Source organism: Budorcas taxicolor, chromosome 20 (assembly GCF_023091745.1).
Source record: "Budorcas taxicolor isolate Tak-1 chromosome 20, Takin1.1, whole genome shotgun sequence".
Lineage (NCBI taxonomy): Eukaryota > Metazoa > Chordata > Mammalia > Artiodactyla > Bovidae > Budorcas > Budorcas taxicolor.
The window spans coordinates 39,374,687-39,397,824 of NC_068929.1; the positions used below are offsets into that span (position 1 = coordinate 39,374,687).

Sequence of the window (23,138 nt, forward strand, 5' to 3'; positions counted from 1 at the left end):
GCACTGGGCCTTCGTTGCTGTGTGCAGGCTTTCTCTAGTTGTGGTGAGTGGGTCTAGTCTTCACTGTGATGCTCAGGCTCCTCATTGCAGTGGCTTCTCTTGTGGAGCATGGGCTTTAGGCATAGGGCCTCAGTAATCGTGGCACACAGGTTTTGTTTCTCTGTGGCACGTGGGATCTTCCCAGACCAGGGATCAAACCAGTGTCCTCGGCATTGGCAGGTGGATTCTTAACCAGTGGACCACCAGAGAAGTCTTTTTTTTCTTTAGTAGAAATTTTAAAAGATTGCTATATTCTCTGGGAATAGTTCTTTTTCTGGCAGTCTTGGTTTGGCTCATGGTTTGGGGAAGTTGCAGACAGTGCCAATTCTTCAGTTGGGACAGCACATGACCTCAAGTGTGCACTTGAAGAGAACAAAACTGGTCTCTAGTGAAGCATGGTCTGGAGGTGGGAGAGACTGGGAGCCAGAGTTGAAGAGGGTTAGGGGAGGCAGATTCTAAAATGGTCCCAAGACTTGATCCTGGATGCACACACCTGGTACAAACTCAACCCTGGAGTGTGGCTCAGCTGGTGTATAGGACTGGAAGTCACTCCCATAATTAGGTTACGTCAGTCAGCTGTGTGTTAAGAGAAAGGGAGGATATCCCGGGTGGACCTAACTCATCAGGAGAGCTCTTAAAGAGAGACCAGGCCTTTCAGAAAGACTGCTGGCTTTGAAGAAACAGAGAAGGTGCCCCGTGGACTTGGAAGAGGGCCTGAACCTGTGATGACCCCATAGCCCTGGCCCACGCTGGTTTGAGGAACAGAGTCTTCACTCTCCTTTATATTTTCATTGCATCTCCTCTGGGTTGGTTTGCATATAGTGAGTGTCTGTGGTGGTCGAGAGGTGCTCCAACAATGCTTGCAAGGACCCAGGAAGTCATTTTGCATCCCCACCCTCCATCCTGAAAACTTCAGAGCCTCCAAACAAACTCCAAACAAACAGGCTTCCAGACCAGATCCAGTCACGTGACAGTGAATAAGGCCCCAGCCCTGGGCAAGTCCTCTTACCTCCCCTGCCCTCTCAGAGGGTCTGGACCTGGAGATCACTCAGCTTATTTTATTTCTGAGGGATGTGGTCCAGACTAGTGGGCACAACTACTCTATTGGACAGTGTCCCCCACTTCATACCCACAGTTGCCCTGTGAACCGTAAGTTCTGTGAGAGCAAAGAATGCCTGCAGCCTGGGCAGGGGGTGGATGGGGGGCGGGGAGTGGGCGGTCCCCCACTCCCTGTCCTCCACAGCCCTCTGGGTCTCTGCCTCTGTTTTCCTTCAGGCCATTTCCTAACAGGGCTTTCCGCAGCTAATCCTCTGGCCTGGTGCCTGTTACTGGTGTTTCTAAATGAGTGTAGATGATCAAATTCCTTGCACTTCCTTGACCTTCCTTCTCACGGATATTCCCACCCAAGTCCTCTTTCAGACAAGCTGGAAGTGCAGTCCCTAGCACCAGGCTGTCCGAGGAGGTCAGAGCCTCAAGCCGGGCCCCGGCTTGGAGGTGAGCTGCTGGGACATGGTGGGGGGCAGGGGCGGTGGTGGAGGGGAGGGATCCATGTGTTCCAAGATCTGTGTGCCTTGGATCTTGAGCAAGTCAGAGAGATAGAGTCAAAGAGCACTCATCCCAACTGCTGAGACACAGAGTTCCTCTCACGTCTTTCCAGGAAAAGGCGAGAGCTCCTGGAGCCGCGCACTTTCTAGGATAAAGACGTCTCAGCAAAGGCAGGAGGAGGAGGAGGAAGAGGAGGAGAGGCAGGGAGTTTTCTCTGCTGCTTCCCCTGCTTTTGTACTTCTCGGCTTGGCCAGGGCAAGGCAGGGGCCCCAGGGGGAGCACATCGATGTCTGGAAAGACCTTATGGCAACTCCCCCTGAGTGCTGGAGGTTATTTGTGGAGAAGGCAAAGGAGAGAAGGAAAAGACTTACAGCCCAGACCTCATTGCTTGCCGGGGGCCTGAATCCCCTCTCCGACACAGCAGCTCTAGTCCCTGCTTCCAGGTTTGCTCAACCCAGAGTCCTGGCAATGGGAGAGCTCTGGGAGAAGGCAGACCTGGAGCTGTGATAAGAAGCTGGCAGGCAGCACTAGGGGACTGGCCCCGATCCCCCTCACCCACAAGACTCTCCTGCCAATGACAGCTAACCCGAGGGAGCCCCAGAATGCCACTGGGCAAGCCTGGGTGGGGTCCACCGGCTGCTGCATCTGACTGCAGGTCAGGTCAGGTGCCTCCACAGTGAAGCACCGTGGTCGTGTCCTTGTGCGAGGACCACAGGCAAGTCACTTGGTCCTTGCGGCCAGCTTCTGTCTTTGTGTGTCCTATTGGCCTTGCCTGTTGGCTCTGGCCATCATCAAAGGAGGACTGTTTTGGAGATCCAATATCTGAATGTTCTTACAATGTGAGGTTGAAGTGCAATTACTCACAGGGCCTGTCTCAGAAGCCAGACCATGCTGTTGAACCGAATCAGTCATTTTGCTGCCTGTAAGCATACAGCCACCTATAAACTGGAACTTCCTGATGGCAGCCTGTCACTTCCACCGAGGCCCACCAGTTGACCTCGTACTCCACATCCTCATCAAAGCTGAGGCAGGACCACTGGTATTTTCCGTGCATGTTTAAGGTGCGCTGTAGAAACACCAAGGGATGATGCGGTGATGACACCCCCCCCCACCCCACTTCTCCATCTTGGGAGGTAACTCTGTGGGCCAGGCTGAGTTATTTGGGATTCTGATGTTGACTCCATGGCACCAGCCCTGTCCCCTCTGGGCTCCTTCTGGACGGTAGTCCTGGAGCTCTTCTTTCCCGCCTTTGACATGATAAACACAACACCCTTTTCAGCTAAGGGACTGGCTGGCTGTCGCAGGGCACACATGTGCTCCACCTTCACCTTCAAGGGCAGCCGCTGTGTATCTGGACTGGGAGGAGCTAGAAGAGGACCAGAAGGGAAACAGGAAGCAGGGAATGCTTTGTCCAAGACCCTCTCCTCAAGGATGAACCATCTTTTCTGCGAGAAGCTGGAATTCTCTGCCTTTATTTTCCAGCAGCCAGGTTCCCTCCCAGGGGTGAAGCAACCCTGGGGGTGGAGGGTTGGCGGGGAGGGGGCAGGGGGCTGGCTGCCACGGCTCTGAGAGGGGCTGGGAGCCCTCCTATTCGCTATCCCCTTTTCCTTGGGGAATTCTCAGGGGATAAAAACAAGCTCGCTGAGAACCATATTTTTCTGGGTGAAAGGTGAAAAATGCAGCATTTCCTCCAAGTGGAAAGCACTGGGTCCGCCAGCTCTGGGCACATTTCCGAGATCTTCCTCCCACTCGGGGAGGAGGCAGGCAGCGCCTCGCAAGGGGGAGAGGAGAAGAGGTGGGCGGTGGGTGGAAGAAGGGAGGGAACCGGAAGGGAAGCACCAGTGGCTCTGACACCAGGGCTGTTGGGCGTGCGTGGGAAGCAGAGGGCCTGTTTGTGTTGGAGGCGCCTGGGGACTGGATGGAAGGCAAAAAAGGAGGAGCAGGGCAGCTGCTCAGGGTGTGCCTGACCCCCAGGGGCGCCGAGCTCCCTGGACTCTGGGGCAGCGAGGGGACCAAGAAGACTCCACAGGCCTTCCTGAGAGACCCCACAGGCGAGCTGAGAGGAAACACAGGGGGCGTGAAAATTAGTTTTCCTAAGAAAAGCAAGAACATTCCCCTCCCTGACCTCACCCCAACCGTCCCTGCTGAGAACACATGGGAAGTTCGGGGGAATTTTCTCAAATCCTGCTTGTGAGACAAAAACTTATCAGGAACCCATGCTTCATGATATCCTTCCTGGGCAGGACAGGGGTGGCTGGCGTTAACCTCCCAGCTCACTGGCTGCCCCTCAAACCTCGTCTGGCAGCCAGGAGTCTGGCCAGCACCCCCCTCCTGCCTTCCACGGAGCCGCTGCCACAAAGCTACGCAGAGGTCCCTCCCCCGCCAGGCCCTGCTCCTCAGATGGAACATGGGAGCAGGTGGAATGGGGACAGGGAGCAGCAGGCAGGGCTGGAGGAGGAGCTAGTGCCTCCCCACCTCAGCTTGCTGTCACCGAAGCCTCCCAGGACTTGCTGCCGCGGACTGTTGGCGCTAATGGCCCTGACTTCTCACTCTCCCTGAATCCCTGCCGGGGCCATGCGACTTTGTAGTTGCTCTCACAATGGAGATAGAGTCTATTCCTTCATCCCTAGACTGTACAGACTCAGACTAACACAATGTGGCAGAAGTGATACAAGGAAGGCCCAATCCCACACTGTCAAAGGCCTTAGACCTCGATTCTGGTGCTCTTGCCCTCCTCCATCAGCATGCAAAGGGCATGTCAGGCTAGGCCGCTGGTCCCAGCAGGAGGATGGAGCAGACCCCGGTCACCTCCCCGTCCTGGCCAAGGCCCTAAGTGAGCCACCCTGCACGTGTGAACAAGTCCCGCTGAGGCTGGAAGAACCGCCAAGTCAAGCTCAACCCAGATCAGCAGGGCTGCCAAGCCAACCACTTAAGGCCTGGAGGCAATCAGCACATTTCTGCGGTATGCCACTGAGGTTTTTGTGGTTGCTTGTCAGGCAGCATTATCAGGACAATAGATAGCAGATACACTTAGCAAGGAACCTGGGGGAGCCACAAAGCCAGCCTGAGTTCTCCTTGGGTCTCTTGCTCACCTAAACCCCAATCTAATCCCTTAGCATCAGGACAAAGTTTTTATCCTCCCAACCACCACTGCTTTTATAAAGTCACCCCACGTTTCCTGATTTAGGGCCACTGAGAAGGTGAAGGAGCTTGCTCCCAGCTTGGTATATACCATCTCTTAGCCTGTTCTCCTGCCCTGAGCCTCCCATGTGGTCAGCTCCTCTTGGGTCCCCCTACTCTGGTGCCCTCTCACCCACAGCATCTATGGCTCTGACTCCATCACATGTCACCCCTCCCCTTCCAGCCCCTATTGCATCCCACCCAGAGCAAGGCAGTTCAGCATCTTCATCAGCTCCAACACACACTCCTGGGTCCCCACCCCCAGGTTACTGCGTGTTTCCCTGGATAACAGTCATAGAGAGAAACTGCACAACTCTTCTGGCTTCAGCTCTGCTGAATATTTTGCTCAAATCACTTTTTTTTGGACTGAAGGCAATTGATTCCAAATGTGACTCACCTGGAGTTGTGAAAGCAACTCCATTATATCTTGGAAGCCCTGCCCCTGGATGTTTCCAAGGAGATGGTGTGGAGGTGAGCGTGGTAGGGAGGTGGTGACACCCACTTTCCACCATGTACCTTCTCAACGCTGCACTCACAAGGTGACATTAGGTAGGAGAGGATGAATTGTTGTTACCTTTATTGCTCTGGGATGAAGCATCCTGGTCATCAAAGGTCCTCAAAGACAGGAGGCAGAAGGCTGACATGCAAGGTGAATGTCTCTAGTTTATTTATTCAATTTTAGAACTCTTAATGTGCCTAGAACGGTGCTTGGTGCAAAGTTTCAAGCCTTTGCTGAGAGCCTGCTGCACAAGCAAGAGTAGAGCTACTCGTAGGTGCCTCTGTGAGGTGGATCATATCTCCCTCCTCTTAGGTTGGTAGCAGCATTCATCTCACCTCCCTCACAAGTCCCAGCACGGGGGATCTGCCAGGGAGCCCACCGTCCCCAGGGTCACTCATGAGCTGGCCGAGCGGTACCACGATGACTCCCAAGGAAGCAACCTTGCTTCCCTGATTCTTGTCCAGATGCTCAGACCAGGCCAAGGGTGCCCCCTGCCCAGCCTCAGAAACACTTGACTGTATTCATGTCCATTTCTGGACACAGCCCTGGGAGGGACCAGTAAGCCCTCCATGGGTGAATGAACAACCAAATGAATGCACTGTAGCCTTCATCTCCTTTATTCAAGTGTACTACAGACATCCCCCTCTCTCAAAACCAAGACAGTGACCCACCTCAGTAACGCAGGTGCCTTCTCATCTGCTTATTCGGGAAGCTTCGTATTTGCCTCTTTGAGCCATCCTTTACCAAGAGGGAATGGTCAGCTCCCCAAGGTGCCCACCCCACACTGCTGATGCCACAAAGGGCCCAGACAAGTCTCCTTTGGGAGAAAATTCTAGGAAGTGTGTGAAGAACTCGGGGTCGTCCACTCAAACTCGCCAAAGTATACCGCATGGACAGTTGGTCGCTATAAAAATATACACATACAAAAGGACAGCTACAAAACCATGGTGCCCGTTTTCTGAGATTTGCATTATAAAAAGTAAGGATTTCGCATTAAAGGTAAACTTTCCAGGGTTGGCGGGGGCGGGGGGGGGGGGCAGCTTCATAATTATGATTCTATCTCTAGTCTCCCTTCATCCTTATTTTCATAGTCAGAGCACATTGAATGCAGCGAGGAGGGGAAGGGGTTAATCCTAGTTATTCAGGAGCCGAAGTGAGAAAATTGAGGTTCAAGGTTTTACAGTCATTCTGCTGTCAGTAAGAGTGTGATGAGTCAGGAGAGGAGAGAAGTATTTTAATACTGCCCTTTGGGTCTCTCTCTTTCTTTTTTTTTTAAATGAACTATGAATCACAACACAGTCATTGAACTACAGCAGACGGGCTTGGAAATTCGCCTTGATGTGTGCTCTCTGGCAGCCACCTCACACTCAGTGGACAAAGTCTCAGGCTTCCTACACAGAGTGTTCCGTTGGGTTTGGCCCACAGAGTGTCAGCAGGAAAGGCCACCGAGGGACTCCCGCCTCGGTTCTAGTTTCCCATCAGGGTGAACTTGCTCCTTGAGGACAAGACACACTCCTGGTCCCCATGCCTCTGTGTCCGGCAGGGTCTCGGGCCCCCGGGACTCTCGGGATAGAAGGCTCGGTCTTTTGGGCAGGGCCAGCTGGTGTTACTTGGCTCCGCAAGTGTTGATGTTTTTCCCATCCACGGCGTCTTCCACCAGGGAAATGTGGTAATCGGTGGACAGTGTGAAATGAGAAATGCAGCCCACGAGGCCTCGCATGTACTGCCTGTTAGTGTGCAGAGCGATTTCCTTCATTCCACCTGCCAGGAAGCAAGAGGGAGATGACCTGAGCCAAAGGGGAGGACGTCTCTGTAGGATGCTTGAGTGGCTACCGACCAGCACGCCCCTCGACTGACGGGACAGGTGAGGGTGCAGAACCTAGAACTTTGGACATCGCATTTAGTTTATAATTAACCTTGAAGGGACAAGTTGACGTGGGTCAGTGAGATACACAATCAGAGCTGTTAACTATCTACCTCATACATGATTTTCTGACCTAGCTGACCACTTAAAGCCACACAGTACCTGGTGAATTTGGAAAAAAAAAAAAAAGAAATGTTGTATAATGTCAAAAATATGTAGTATGTGATAAGAGATGATGCCATCTTAAACCAAAAGAAATACACTGATGTTGGATGCTTTCAATTAAGTTCACTTTTAGGAAATAGCATACAGACAGAGGTGTCTTTCCATGTTTATGTGTCTGCATTAGTGGGTTCTAAGCTATTTATAAAAATGCCACTCATTCTAATTCTGCAAGGGGCCAGAAACAGAGATACTCCTTCCTCCAGGAGAATTCCAGGAGCTATATTTAGCAGGTTCCTGTTCTATAAACAAGCAGGGTTTTCCTGGTGGATTGGTCCACAGCACAAAAGCATCTAAGTGTTTCCTGACCCCTCAGCCATGAGTCAGAAGTTCAGAAAATGGAAGAATGGAATATCTGGAGAGTTTCCTGATTTCCAAGTATTTGACTGATCAAGTGAAGTGCATGACTTTGGGAAGCCCCAGCATGACAAAGGGAAGACTAAGAAAAGGCACTGGATAGTTGAGGTTCCGCTGGAAGTCAAGGTCACTTACCCACATACAGAGCTCCGTTGATGTTGAGCTGCCTCATCATGCCAGGTGACTTGCCTGTTCTGGCCCCATAGTCATCCACGGTTATCTTTCCTGATTGGCCATCCCTGTAAAAACCACCACCAGCTTTGGAGCTTCATTTAATCATTCAATCATGTACTCATGTTAACAGAAATATATTCAAGTCCTCACTAAGCACCAGGCACTGTACTAAATGATGGAGCTGTCAAAACGAAACAAACCAAGAAATCACCCAAATTCCTGAGGCAAAAAAAAAAAAGAAAAAATTTGCTAGTGATCACACAGTGTCACCACTCTATGGTAGAAGAACGCCCAGGTGCTGTGAAATCCTACAGGAGATGGAGAGAAGGCCAGGGGAAACTTCTCAACAAAGATTCTGTCTGAGATGCGTTTTGAAGGCTGGGTGAGTCAGATGAAGGAGAAGGGTAACGCAAACAGCAAGTGGCAACCGCAAAGAGAGAAAAGACACGGGGGTTTGGACAGTCTGAGCATACAGAATTCCAGAGGTGGGAATTGAACAGGAAAATGTGAAACCAGAAGCAGATGTTGAAGGGCAAAAGGAGCTTAGAATTTATTCCGAATGTGGGAAGGAACCAGAGAACTTTAAGGGGAGGAGTGGTGGTGACATGGTGACACATGGTGAGTGTGGATGTTATTCTAAGCACAGTGAAAAACCAGTGTGGCAGTCCCCATTGGCGGATCACTCTCGGGAGAACAAAGGATGGTTCAGAGGCTTCTAAAGGACCCATGTGGTGCGTGCATGCGTGCTCAGGTGTGTCTGACTCTTTGTGACCCCATGGACTGTAGCCCACCAGGCTCCTCTATCCATGGGATTCTCCAGGCAAGAATACTGGAGTGGGTAGCCATTTCCTCCTCCAGGGGATCTTCCCAACCCACACCTCCCGCAGCTCCTACATTGGCAGACAGATTCTTTACCACTGCACCACCTGGGAAGCCAAAGTACCCAGAGTCACCCAAAAGTGACTCTGAGAACAGTAGGATGGAGGCGCTCCTCTGTGGCCAGGACTTTGCATTTTAAGGGGGTTTCCAAAAACCAGCCACACCTCTTCTCCTCCTTCTAAAATGAGTTCTTTCTTGTTTTTTACTGTCCTTTTTTTTTTTTTTGAATAGCCATCAGTTCTTGTTTCTCAGGTTAACAGGAACAAGAAACTCTCTTCTCTCTCTGATGATGTGAATATCATTTTTTTTCATTCATAGTTTGTTTCCTCCAAGTGGCTTTGTTCTATGTATCTGTTCTGATATCCATGTCTGATACTGAAGATTTTTTTCAAATGCTTAGTGATCCCCGACTGCCACTGCACAGTTCAGTGCTGAGGACTGAGAGGGGACTCGAAGCCCTATGGGAGCCGCATGTGCAGGATGGCTTCTGAGACTGTATTGCGATCTGGTGCAATCACTGGGGATACCTGGATTTCCTACTCTACTGTGGGGTACAGGCCTGGCTCTCAGCACTCTGGAATCTCAATGGGGGAAGATTTATAGGGCTCTTAATAGTCAACACAGAACTTTCACATAGTTTCCAGTATTAATATAGACAGAGTAGACTAGTCCAATGTTTAGCTATACCTAATGTCTCCCATTTTAAAGACCCTTATTCACTTTCTCCAGAGAATTGACTTTCACTATTCTTCAGTGGGTAGGGAAAGAGCAGCATGCCAGCTATATGAAGTAGAAGGAGCTTGAGGTCTAACACGTTAAGTAAGATTTTTAAGCCAATCTGTTTTCAGCCCCTCATTTACCTTCCAAAACTTCTGGGCCCTACTCCTTTTTGGGAGGGGAGTAGGGTATAATGATAAAAATTTGTTTGCATAAACCTCATTTATTGATAACAACTCTTCTAGCAACTAGCTTTAGAGATATTTCTAGCCTGTTCTATAATCACCCTCGAGACCAGACAGCTTCCCCGTTTTGGATATGCTTTTTCAAAATCTCATACTGGAAGGATGTGATGGGCAATGCCTTGCCTGCTCTGACTGCTTTTCCCCATTACTCTAAAAATTCCGTTTCCCCCACTTTATTTCATCAGTTCTAAGATTTTTTCATTTTTAATATGTCCAAAATGAGGATATACTTTATAATCAATGGCATCTTAGATTTGAAAAATGTAAAATGAAGAACCTAGAAGCCACCTAGTCTGAAGGATCTTGGAATTGAGCCGGAGTATGAGTAGTTTGAGGCATCCCCAGGGGCTCAGCGGTAAAGAATCAGCCTACAATGCAGGAGACCTGGTCCAATCCCTGGGTTGGGAAGATCCTCTGGAGAAGGGAATGGCTACCTATGCCAATAAATATTCACTACAGGAAGACATCTCTTTTTAACAAGTCAGAGTTGGGGCTTCATCAAAATCACTCTCTCAAGGACTTTCAAGGTCACTTGGACAACTGATGGGCACAGGTCTGCCTCTGTACCTGCCACATCCTTTAGAATCAAAGGCAAGCACAGTGGAAAGAACGGGGTCCAGCAAGGCTACTTCCATCACAGCCTATACATGAACTGAGTAGGAAACTGACCATGGTGGCCCCATGTTTCCCAAGCTTCGCTCATGACCTCGTCTACTGACCTCCCCAGAAAGTACTATGGTATATTCTCAGGGAACCTGAGCCAAAGACTGTTCAGCTCATCTTGAGACCTGCATCAGGAGTGGCAGGACTGACATTTCTTTATACAGCTGATTTAGGACCTGCTAATCAGTTTCTAAAAATATATTTTTAGGGATATATACATAGTAAAACTAATTTCAAAGGAATGATTCACCCTAAATTAATCAGAAGTGAGGGTAGTGAGCTCTGTGAGCAGGGGGAGAATGTGTAATTGGGGCAGGGTACACATGGCTTCTAAGATTCAGGTAATGTAATGTCAAAATACAAAAAACGGTGGGGGCAATTGCCTGCATAACAAGAATAGAAGCATTCCTCAAAGTCTACCTGTCCTGAAATCTTATCTCACTAGAGATATCTAGACAACACTAGATGACCAGACCCTCTTCCAGTTTAGCCATCATACAATTCCTTCTCCAGAAGGCCTTTGTTGAGTGAAGATTGGGAGTTCAGCCTTTCCAACCTGCAGTGTTAGTGATGGGCACAGGGGGGAGTTGGTACCAAGATGTCCTAATGAGCGGAATCAGGGATACTGGGATGCCAGGCCAGGTGGGGGAACAGGAAGTGGAACTAACAGGGACTTGGAGAGCACTCCCATCAGCTCTGTCTCACGCTGTGACAGGTACTCACCGAACGGCCTTGACTCGATGCCACCGACCATCATTGAATGAGCCATTCACCATGATGGATGCCACACCACTGCCCAGGTTATAGCTAAAGGTGTCAGAGAAGAACAAGACAGAGAACAGAAGAAAGTACTGATGCACAGGCAGACGGTCATTCATAAATGATTCTCAATGAGAAAGCTCTCTGGACCTCAGAAGATAGTTTCTTTAACACAATGCTAAAAAGACACTAGGTTCCCAAATTAGGCCATTTTTTTTATTTTTTAATTGTGGTAACATTTACGATCAACTTTTTTTTTTTTTTTTTCTTGGCCATACTGTGCAGTAAAGAGGATCTTAGTTCCCCGACCAGGTATTGAATCTCTGCCCCCTGCACTGGGAGCATGGAGTCTTAACCACCGGACCTCTATCGAAGTCCAGTCTTAATCATTTGTAAGTGTTCAGTTCAGTAGTGTTAAGTATATTCACATTGCTGAGCAATCAATTCCAGAACTTTTTCGTCCTGTAAAATCGAAAATCTGTACCCATTAAACAACTTCCCATTTCCCCCTCCCCCTGTCCATGGCAACCACCATTTTACTTTCTCTTTCTGTAAATTTGACAATCCTAGGTACCTTATAGTAGGGCCAAACAGTTTTGTCTCTTCGTAACTGGCTTTTTTCACTTACCATAATGCCCTCAAAGTTGATTTATTTTAGGCTCCATGCATGCTATTACTGTATAAGGAAAAAGAAGGACTTTATCATTTGTAATGTGTTGTACTAGGTTGAACAGTATCCCCCCAAAATTAATGAACACCCAGAATCTAAGTGAAAAGTGAAAGTGTTAGTCGCTCAGTTGTGTCCGACTCTTTGCAACCCCATAGACTGTAGCCCGCCAGGCTCCTCTGTCCATGGGATTCTCCAGGTGAGAACACTAGAATGGGTTGCCATGCCCTCCTCCAGGGGATCTTCCCGACCCAGGAATTGAACCTGGGTCCAGAAACTCAGAAAGTGAACTGATTTGGAAACAAGGTCTTTGCATATGTAATTAGTTAAGAGGGTTTATATGCGGGTTATATGGGGTTAGGGAGGAAGTCATACGTGATTATTGCTGTTGTTTAGTCGCTAAGTCATGTTTGACTCTTTGCGACCCCGTGGACTGTAACCTGCCAGGGTCCTATGTCCATGGGATTCTCTAGGCAAGAATACTGGAGTGGCAAGAATACTCCAGGAGAAGCTCCAGGAGAGCTTCCTGACCCAGGGATCAACCCCACATCTCCTGCATTGCAGGCAGATTCTTGACCACTGAGCCCCCTGGGAAGCCCCATTTGGGGTTAGTGAAGCCCTAAATCCAATACGACTAGTTTCCTTATAGAAAGAGGAAATTTTGACCCAGAGACAGAGACACACAAAGAACACCACGTGAAGACAGGGGCAGAGGCTGGAATGATGACAGCGATAAGACAAGGAGCACCAAGGAGTGCCAGCGATCGCCAGGACCTAGCAGAGAGTCACAGAGCAGACTCCCTCAGAGCCCCAGGAGGAAGAGACCCTGCAAGGCCTCCGGGGCGGACTTCTCGCCTCTAGAACTGTGAGATAACACATGTCTATCGCCACCCAATTTGCGGTAATGTGTTATGGCAGTCTTCAGAAACGAATACATGTGTTTTCACTTTTCAAAAAAACAGAACAGAACAAAACATTGCAGAGTAGGCTGAGTCCCAAAGAGTTTAAGGGAATTTGCCTAAAATCTCAAAGCCAAAGTATAGGACTTGCACTTGGGCTCTTACCTGAGCCCCTCCCCCTGCCACATTTTCTTGGATAGCAGATCCACTCCGAAGCTTTCTGTTTTCTGTTTCAGTTGCCAGATACCCTGATATGCTAAGGGGATCAGAAGACTTGCATATGTTGTTTACCAGAGAGAAATATCCCTCTTAGTCCAGTGTTCATTCAATTATTCTAATTTAATTAAATACAACAAATATTTAGTGAGTGACTATTCAAGGCTGGGCACTGAGCCAGCTGCATAGATCACCCCTTGATAATATAATAAAGCCCATGTAATCATGCTTTTGAACGAAAATGCATTCCACCCAGACAACTCTCTCCTCATGTTGTAAGAGGACATGTCTCTCCTTTAGCTCATTGGCTAAGAAACAGGAAACTGAGAGAAAACTCGGATTAGTCACTGAGCTCTTCTATGCACTCAAGCCAACAAAAGAGCAAGAATAGAAGGCTTTGGCTTTTCCCAGGGAAAGCACTATGAGTCCTTTCTTTAACACTGGAGTCTCAAAGAAGCCACACAGCCCATCAGCATTTAACCAAGAATAGAACTCGGGTGACTTGACAAACTCTGAGACAAAGCTGTTGCTCTGACCCAGAAAAATCCACTGTTTTCTAATGAATTTTCCCACATCAAGTGTCTCCTTGTATGAAGCAGCCTGGAGGTGGAATTTTCAGATTTCATTATTTAGTGGCCAAATGCTTGTTGAAGAAATGAATGAGTATAAAGCAAGGCTGAGAGATGGTTGGCAGAAATACAGCTGAATTACTATGTGGGCTTTTATGAGAGGCAGCATGGGGTGATAGAAAGAACTTGCTGCTGCTGCTGCTGCTAAGTCGCTTCGGTTGTGTCCGACTCTGTGCAACCCCATAGCCGGCTCCCCACCAGGCTCCCCCATCCCTGGGATTCTCCAGGCAAGAACACTGGAGTGGGTTGCCATTTCCTTCTCCAATGCGTGAAAGTGAAGTCACTCAGTTCTGTCCGACCCTCAGTGACCCCATGGACTGCAGCCTTCCAGGCTCCTCCATCCATGGGATTTTCTAGGCAAGAGTACTGGAGTGGGGTGCCACTGCCTTCTCCGAGAAAGAACCTAGACACTTTGATTAGAGGAATCTACCTAGATTCCCAGCCTTGCCAATTCCTAGCTCTGTGATCTTGGGCAATTTGCTCCATTTGTCTGAGCCTCAATTTTCTCATCTGTGAAATGGGTTAATAATACCTACCCTGAAGGATCTTAGGGAAGGTTCAGTAAGATAATATATATAAAGAGCATAGCACATAGTAGGAGACAAGCAAATAACCCCATGCCTGTGTGCGTGCTGTCACTTCAGTTGTCTCTGACTCTGTGTGACCCTGTGGACTGCAGCCCACCAGATTCTTCTGTCCATGGGATTCTCCAGGCAAGAACACTGGAGTGGGTTGCCATGTTCTTCTCCAGGGTATCTTCCTGACCCAGGCCTTGAACCTGCATCTTTTATGCTTTCTGCATTAGCAGGCAAGTTCTTTGCCACTAGCACCATGTGGGAATACATGCAGTGCTTAATGCAGTTCGGATCGAGCATTGACAGCACACCTAGAGGAACTAGCAATAGGAGAAAACTGCCACCCAGAGTCAAGCCTGTCAAGCCTCTCCTGGAAGAGTAGTTATGTGTGAAAGTGAACCAACAGGCTGCGAATATGCAACCAAACACCCAGGAACACCCAGGTCTCAGAACAAGGCAACTTAGGTAGAACTGCAGCAGCACTAGACTGGAATGGGACTGTAACCCAGGGAATGGAAACGTTTTCAGTTGTGTTTGGACAAAGGACGGGTTTTCTTCTTCTGTTCTCCAGCCTGGTAACATGCCTGTTCATCCAGATTGTACTCAAGGAGCAAACACGGAATCCAGCAGGCAGGAATCCAGCCACCACTGCAGGTCGGGGAGCGGCCCAGTTGGCTCCTTGACGGCCTGACGGCCTGACTCTCCAACCCCACCGACTCCCTCTTCGGTTCTCGAATAACCTCCTGCTTGCCCAGACACCTGATATACATCCCCCTGGAATTTCTCTTTCTTTTAAATAATAATAAATGGCCAAGAACAGTGATTGCCTTTGTTGGGAGAGGGCATGAGGGAGCCTTCCTGGGTGTAGGAAATGTTCTGTTTTGTTCCGAGTGGTGGTCACACAAGCGTTTGTATGTTAAAAAATGTATTGAGCTGTACACCTAATATTTGTACACGTTATGTAAATTTTACCTTAATTAAAAATAATTTGAAGTATAGTTGAATTAAAATGTTTTGTTAGTTTCTATGCTGTGTTTAGTCGCTCAGTCATGTCCAACTCTGTGACCCCATGGACTGTAGCCCACCAGGCCCCTCTGTCCATGGGATTCTCCAGGCAAGAATACTGGAGTGGGTTCCCATGTCCTCCTCCACGGGATCTTCCCAACCCAGGGATCAAACTCACATCTCCCACACTGCAGGTGGATTCTTTATGGTCTGAGCCACCAAGAAAGCCCGAGAATACTAGAGTGGGTAGCCTGTCCCTTCTCCAGGAAGAGAACCAGGAATAGAACCAGGGTCTCTTGCATTGCAGGCAGATGCTTTACCAGCTGCTGCTGCTAAGTCGCTTCACCAGCTAGTGTACAGCAAACTGATTCAGATAATATTATATGTATATTTGTCTGATTTCAGATTCTTTTCCATTATAGGTTATTACAAGATATTGAATATAGTTCCTGTACTGTAAAATAGGACTTTGTTGTTTATTTATTTTATATATAGTATGTCTCTGTTAATTCCAAACTCCAAATTTATCCCTCCTACCCCCTTCCTTTGGTAACCGTAAGTTTGTTTTCTATGTCTGTGAGTCTGTTTCTGTTTTGTAGATAAATTCATTTGCCTCGTTTTTCTTTTAGATTCCATATATGAATGACAGCATACGACATTTGTCTTTCTCTGACTTCACTTAGTTAAATCTCAATTAAAAAAAAAAGGTAAAAATATGTGAATGAATGAATAAATGAATAAATGCATGTCTGCTTTCTCTACCATGTCCCGCGTACCTGGTGATCATGAATCAGTTATCTTGAACCCAGTTTACCTACTCAACCTGGTGCACACGAAAGGCCAGGAGTCTGAGCACAAAGGTGTGCTACCAGGAAATGCCAGCAGGTGAGGTCTCTTGGAAGCCACTTGACTGCCTCCACGTGGTGGCACTTATAATTGGTCGTGCCTCCTTTAAAGCATAGCACAGGGTACTTGGCTAATGTCAGACTGCTTCCCTTTCTCTGCTGCATGAAAATGTTATCAAAGTCACATGGAAAATTAGTGGATAATATCCCCAGTAAAGTGATATTTACACACCTAGTTTTATGCCCTATACATAACCATAAAACAAAACAAAACAAACAACAAAAACCACACTCTCAATTGAGCACTCTGATTCCCTTTCTTTAATTTGCACCCAAACCTTTTCTTTATTCTCTGGCAGAAGCACTTTGAGCACTAAATTAGCAAAAAGGACAAGCATTTAGGTGAAGAATGTTGAGATTATACTGTATTATCTTAGATTTCCTGTTGTTTGCTTTGAAATTGGATCAAACACTAAAACCTCAAAAATGGTTGGTTCACCTACGCAATCAACAGGTTCACTCTCTAGGCTCCACTGATGTAAGCTGCATGGCGGCAAGCGCCTTAGTCAAAATAATAACAACAATAATAACAATAGTAATAGTAACAATAACAATAGCTAAATTTTATATAGTATATTGTGCCAGTTCCCTTACATATGTTCATGATATGAGTTTTTTGAACAGAGTAAACACTTATCAGGGATAATCATTATCACTCACTAATAAGGAGACATGCCGGGCCTTTACGTGAATTAACTCACTGGGTCCTCATGATTAACCCTTTCCTTTTCAGAGGTCAGATAACCTGCAGGTGATCACGTGGCCATGGGAATCAGGCATGTCTGACTCTGAAGCCCTCGTTTCTGACCATTCCAGACTCGGTTTCTCAGGGTGTGGCTCCTGGTATCTTCCAATCAGATTCTGGCACTCAGCAGGACCTCCTCCACCAGGTGCGTTTCCAGGTGTGGTGGGCCCAGGAATCCAGTAACCTCGGATAGGAGCCCCACCCCTGACTCTGTGCAGGCTGACACTCTTAAACCACTGGCCACTCTCTGATACCTCTCCGCCCAGCCTCCCCCAGGGCTTCCGTACTTCTGAGCCGGGTGAATGATGTGGGGAGAATAGCTGCCCAGAGGAAGGAAATGCAGTGAAGCAGCCACGCCAGGTTCCAGGCCCAGGGATGAGCACAGATGTCTGCTCTGGGGTGTGGGGGCTGAGCGGGGGAGGGTGCCCTTTACTCAAAACTTGGCCAGAACTCCAGGCTTAAAAGAGAAATGTGGGACCAATTTCCAGAAACCCAAAAGAGTTGGTAACCAAAGAAACACATCGGGATGGAGTGGAGTTGTAAAAAGGGTGCCCAGAGGGCATGGGGGTCTGGCCCGGGCAGGGTGTGAGAACCAGTGGGAGCTGCAGGGCGGCCGGGAGGAGACTGAGTTTCCCCGTCCAGCTAAGTTTTCGCTGGCGGTTTAGGGGGGAAGTCGGGCCTCCCACCCACGGCTGAGCTACTGTTTCAGTTCCCTTTTCTGGGCACAATCAAGTACTTGAGGCCTTGGCGAGGTTAACCACAGGAAAACCACAAGAAAATGGCTTTGCAGCAGCCAGCCTAAAACTGGGGTGTGAAGAGCTCAGCATTTGACCTTGGGGCCGCGGGGAGGGGGCGGAGGTGGTGCGAACTGCTCTCGGGCAGTCTCCAGCTTTCAACCACACTCTGCTCCCCAAAGTCCTCAACAACCATAGGGTCACATGACTGAGCTTGCTCAGCTATGTAGGCGCAAGCATTGGACAAGCGACATTTCCTTTCAAAATGTCCTTTATTCCAATTGCCAAGATTTCTATTCTTGTACCCTGGCTCTCTGCAATCCCAGCGCAGGACCCACTGAAGCCCCAGAACTCAGCCTTCTTCTTCTCTGTAGTTCCCTATCTCACCTTCACCTATTTCAACTCCAGTTAATTCCGTATTATTTAGTGAACACTTGTGCAGGTCACCAGGTGGGGGATTAGAGAAGGAAAAGTCAGAGAAATTCCTTCCCCCATGGAGCAGATGGTCTAGAGAGTGAGCGGGGGTTTCAAACCGTAGCAGGGGTCAGAATAACAGATTGCTAGGTCTCATCCCTAAAGTTTTTCCGGTTCAATAGTTCATGGGTGTAGTCTAAAAATTTGTATATTTTTAACACGTTCCCAGATGATGCTGATGCTGCTGGTCCAGGGACCACACTTTGAGAAGCACAGTTCCAAACAAGATATTTCTACCCTCAAGTAAGGCTGTGTCATCACCATCTCTAGAGAACTCTTTCATATTATACAGCTGGCCCCTGCCCCTTGGGAATCTGGCTCCCAACCAGCTGTCACCCCGCTTCTGGTGGTGAGATCTTGTCCTGGTAATTCTTTAGCTACTTTATAGCTTGTCGTTGTTGTTCTTTAGCTGCTAAGTCATGTCCGACGCTGCTGTGACCCCTTGGACTGTAGCCCTCCAGGCTCCTCTGTCCATGGGATTGCCCAAGCAAGAATACTGGAGTGGGTTGCTATTGCCTTCTCCAGGGGATCTTCCCCAGTGACAAATCTGAGAACAGTCTAAACTCATGTAGAACTTCTGGAACTGTCTTATCCATTATCACTTGAGAAGCACTTACAAAAATGCAAATGTGGAGTTGCTCTATTGAGATACGAGTTTGTGCTTTGTTCTTTGCAGTGGGAGATTGGAAAGCAGGGATTCTCCTTCCCAAGGCTCCACAGGGATTAGGGAGCTGAGTCAGAATATAAAGCCAGGTCTCTCAGCTAAATCTTCAGATCTTCCTGAGCTGGTGAGCACTGGGCCAAATACTCATGTCCATGCTTGGCAGGATCAAAGTCCTCCTTCTACTTCCTCATGTGTCAGTGGGGAGTAGATGGCAATAACATTCTAGTACAGGAGCCACAAAATTGTTCCCTAAGTTCAGTTCAGCTCAGTCACTCAGTTGTGTCCACTCTTTGCGGCCAAATAATAAGTATTTTAGGCTTTGCTGTACAGTTCCTATTGAAACTACTCAAGTGTATCACTGTCGCATGAAAGTAGTCATTGACAATGCATAAATAAATGAGGGTGGCAGTATTCCAATAAAATTTCATTTACAAAAATGGGTGGGTATGTGTGACTAGTCGTGTCCAACTCTTTGCGACCCTATGGACTACTGCCTGCCAGACTCCTCTGTCCATGGGATTCTTCAGGTGAGAATATTGGAGTGGGTTGTCATGCCTTCCTCTAGGGGTTCTTCCCAACACCAGGATCAAACCCGCAGCACCTGTGGCTCCTGCACTGGCAGGTGGATTCTTTACCATTGAGCCACATAAATAGGTAGGGGGCCAGATATGGCCACCAGGCTGTAGTTGACCAACTGCCGCTCTAGAGATGGGTACTGGAAAGAAAAACCAGGAGCCTTAAATTAACCTGGAGCTTCAGGCAACAGTTAATTCTGGCTGACTGGGTTCTGGCTCCTCTGCAACCTCTGTTTGGCATGATCTGCACTGGCTGAGAAAAATCACAAGACCGTGCTGTCGGCAGCCAGTGTAAGGGTTACCTGAACACCAGGGCTCCATCCCGAAGGCCCAAGGAAATGAAGTCACTGTTGGGTCTCATGGGGGTGTCTCCCCTCCACAGCAACAGGCCATCTTTGGCAGTTGTCTTAAACCGCATGAACGCGTTTGATCTTGATCCTGACACCCTGGAGGAAAGACACAAATCATTATACCAAATCAACCAGTCTCCACCAACATCCATTTCTGAGTAATCCTGGTTTTGTCTGCCAGTTATAATGATGGTCTAATGTTTCTGACACTATCAGGAGATTAGAAAAGGTATCACCACGACGAGCCCTGCCATGGGTCTGAAAGTCTGAACTCCTCATTCCACGACATGGAGTCCGTATCTCTTCCCAGGTGTGGTGAGACACCACAGAGAGCATCTGATGAGTGACAGATACGCCAGACCCCGGCCAGTGCCACAGTCCCCGCCTATACCCCCAGCACACACCTCAGTCTTCCCTCCTTCCTGTCTTACCACTCATGAGCCCTTGGGAAAGTGCCCCCCATTCCTCCAAAGGAAGCGGTTTACTTAATTACCAAGAGATTCGAATGCTCAGGGCTATGATTGTGGCTGTGGAGGGCCATCTGTGGAGGTGATGTCCTTGAACGCAGAGAAGGAGTGACTGGACAGGGGGCAGAGTGTCAGACAAGGAAGGTGCCTCGATGGGATAACGGTCTTGAGAGGTGTTGGGGCAGAGGCAGGGCGGAGTGGAACAGGAAGCTGAGAGGAAGGAAGGGCTGCTCAGGAAGGTCAGGTCCCAGTCCTACAGACTTGGCTGGGAATAAGATCGCTGCTTATCGGTTCCTATCAATGTTGGGATATTCTCATTGATTCTTGGGAATAGACTAGTTCAGAGGTCCAGTTTCACTAAGAAGTGGCCAGTGTTTCATCCGATGAAGGGAGAAAAGCAACCATGAGGTCCTTAAATAAGACGAAGTAAGAATAAATGCAATTTAATGTTGTTCTTCATAGTGTAAGATGGCTCTACTGGAAAAGTCCTGACTGTTTTCCTGTCATGTGTCTGTCTAACGAACGTGGCCTGCAGCTGTAGAGTGCATTCAGTAGTGACCAGTGGAGGAGGCTTTTGTCTAAGGCTTCCCAGAGCCTGGGATAGACAGGAAGAGGTCAAGTGTGCTCTCCCCAGACATGGTCTCAGAGTGGTGAGTGAGGAGCAGGGTCCATGACACTGACGACCTTGCCACCAGACCAGGTGCAGAGCAATCCCGCTGCGGGCTATTCCCTAGAGATCTGCTTTTCCCAGTCTTGTGTTCAAGGTTCCTTCCTTCCCTCACTTGCCTTGGATACACTGATTGGTACAAGTCAATCACACAGTTCCATTTCTTTTGCAGTGATTGGTTTAGGGGCAGGTCTGTGACCCACTATTGTCCAATGAGATAAAGGAAATTTATCAGGAGGATTCTAGGAGAGTCTCTTCATTTCAAAGAGAGTCACATGAAAAAAAGGGCTTTTTTTTTTTTTTTACTGCACTGGATATTGCCATGATCTGTAACTATTTAATGAGCATCTTAGGAACAGCTGTCTTATTACCAAAAAGGGTATGATTGTTGCAAAATATGCTGAGGATAACAAGGCAGGAAAATGAGTCATTGATAATACAATTGATTCTCTGAATTAATCAACCCAGGATCCAGACTAAGTCTAGACAGTCTGTTATATGAAATAATATTTACCGTTCATATTTAAGACATTTTGAGCTGAGTTTTCTGTTGTGTGTGTGTGTGCACTCAGTTGCTTCAGTCATGTCTGACTCCTTGTGACCCTGCAGACTGTATAGCCAACCAGGCTCCTCTGTCCAGGGAATTCTCCAGGCAAGAATACTGGAGTGGGTTGCCATGCCCTTCTCCAGGGGATCTTCCGGACCCAGGGATCAAATTTGGGTCTCTCGTGACTCCTGTATTGGCAGGTGGATTCTTTACCACTTGTGCTTCCTGGGAACCCTGAGTTTTCTGTTACTTGCAGCCAAAAGCATTTAACGGAAACAGACTCTGAACCTGACTTCTATCTGCAGCTTTACACACCTGCACACATAGATGCAATCTATATATATACACACACAGGTGTTATTGAGCTTTTTGCTTTGGGGCTTTGAAGTAAGCCCTACTTGCACCAAACCCTTCCACTCCCCCAAACGACCTGGTGCCCTTCACTAAGCATCACCCTCCTGGTTTCTGGGGACTGAACACCCCTCCATCTCTTGGGTGTAAGGACTTGAAGAAGGAAGAGGGTTTCTTTGCTGGGACTCCATTTTGCCTAAGGCCCACACAAGACAACTTCAATAAACACAACATGGGATTAGAGAAACAAAGCCGGGTCTGTCTGGTTTGTGTTCAGAAACACCAGGGACATCCAATGCCCCAGGAAAATGTCTCTTAACCCTCTTTGTTCCTTGAAAAACCACCAAATTCCACCCTAAGAATTGTGTGCCTTTGGTTTAAAGAGTTGCCTTAGTCTGTGACGAGGCAATCAACCTGAGACAATGGAAAATATCCAGATTTGTGCTGGCAGTGGAGTGGGGAGTGGTGCTCTCTAAACTACAAAGAGTAGAGGGGAAGGAAAAGAAAGAGCAAAGGGCAAACTGAAAGCACCAAAGCCGAGCTTACTAGATTCACCAGAGCCAGTCTTCCCCACGGGAAATAGCCTAATTAGGCTCTTCCAAACCAGGAGCTTTATAAGAACTGTGGTGTTGGAGAAGACTCTTGAGAGTCCCTTGGACTGCAAAGAGATCCAACGTCCATCCTAAAGGAAATCAGTCCTGAGTATTCATTGAAAGGACTGATGCTGAAGCTGAAACTCCAATACTTTGGCCACCTGATGCAAAGAACTGACTCATTTGAAAAGACCGATACTGGGAAAGATTGAAGGCGGGAAGAAAAGGGGATGACAGAGAATGAGATGGTTGGATGGCATCACTGACTCAATGGACATGAGTTTGAGTAAATTCCAGGAGTTGGTGATGGACAGGGAGGCCTGGAGTGCTGAAGTCCATGGGGTCACAAAAAGTCGGACATGACTGAGTGACTGAACTGAACTGAACTGAACTGAAACCAGGAGCTTGGACTCTGGAGCAGGGCTGGACTTTCAGTCAACAGCAATTAAAAGTCCCAGCTGTGACGTGGGCATCTCTTTAGTCATGCTCTTGTATCCACCTGAAGAGAGCCAAGAAGCCCCCCACCACCAAACAGGAAAGAGCCTGAAGAGGACAGTGGACCTCGCTGATGATGATTCAAAGTAGGACCCGGACTTGGAGCTCTCTGCTTGGTTGGAGCTGTGCCAGAACCCTTCCACGGCTGGCTCTAGGCAGACCATGGCCACAAAGTAGCATGAAGTTGACTCCCCTGCCGGAAATTGCATGCATGTAACCCTGGCTTCAGGAGTGTTGAGTTCTCACTGCTCCTCAAAGCCTGAGTATCAGAAATCCCAGGGCTGACCATTGTCCCTCTCTCCAGGCCCTTTGACCAGAAAGGGTCTGGGTTGTTGGTCATGAGGTTGGTTCAAAGGCTACATTTTTGTGGGGTTTTTTTTTGTATGTGTTGTTTTGTTCTAGTTTCTATGTTTATTTTGTATGTTTTCTTCCCCTGG

General features: G+C 48.2%; 1 protein-coding gene across 1 annotated transcript in view; it reads right to left on the reverse strand.

Moving 5' to 3' along the window:
- Positions 1 to 5,911: 5,911 nt before the first annotated feature.
- EGFLAM (EGF like, fibronectin type III and laminin G domains) overlaps positions 5,912 to 23,138 on the reverse strand; it is a 187,378-nt gene continuing 170,151 nt past the window's right edge. Inside the window, exons 20-23 of the mRNA XM_052659149.1 lie at positions 19,534 to 19,677; positions 11,108 to 11,191; positions 7,842 to 7,945; positions 5,912 to 7,024 (exon numbers count right to left, since the gene is read on the reverse strand). Coding sequence (XP_052515109.1) covers positions 6,870 to 7,024; positions 7,842 to 7,945; positions 11,108 to 11,191; positions 19,534 to 19,677 — 487 coding nt within the window. The 3' untranslated portion in view covers positions 5,912 to 6,869. The remainder of the gene's footprint in view (positions 7,025 to 7,841; positions 7,946 to 11,107; positions 11,192 to 19,533; positions 19,678 to 23,138) is intronic.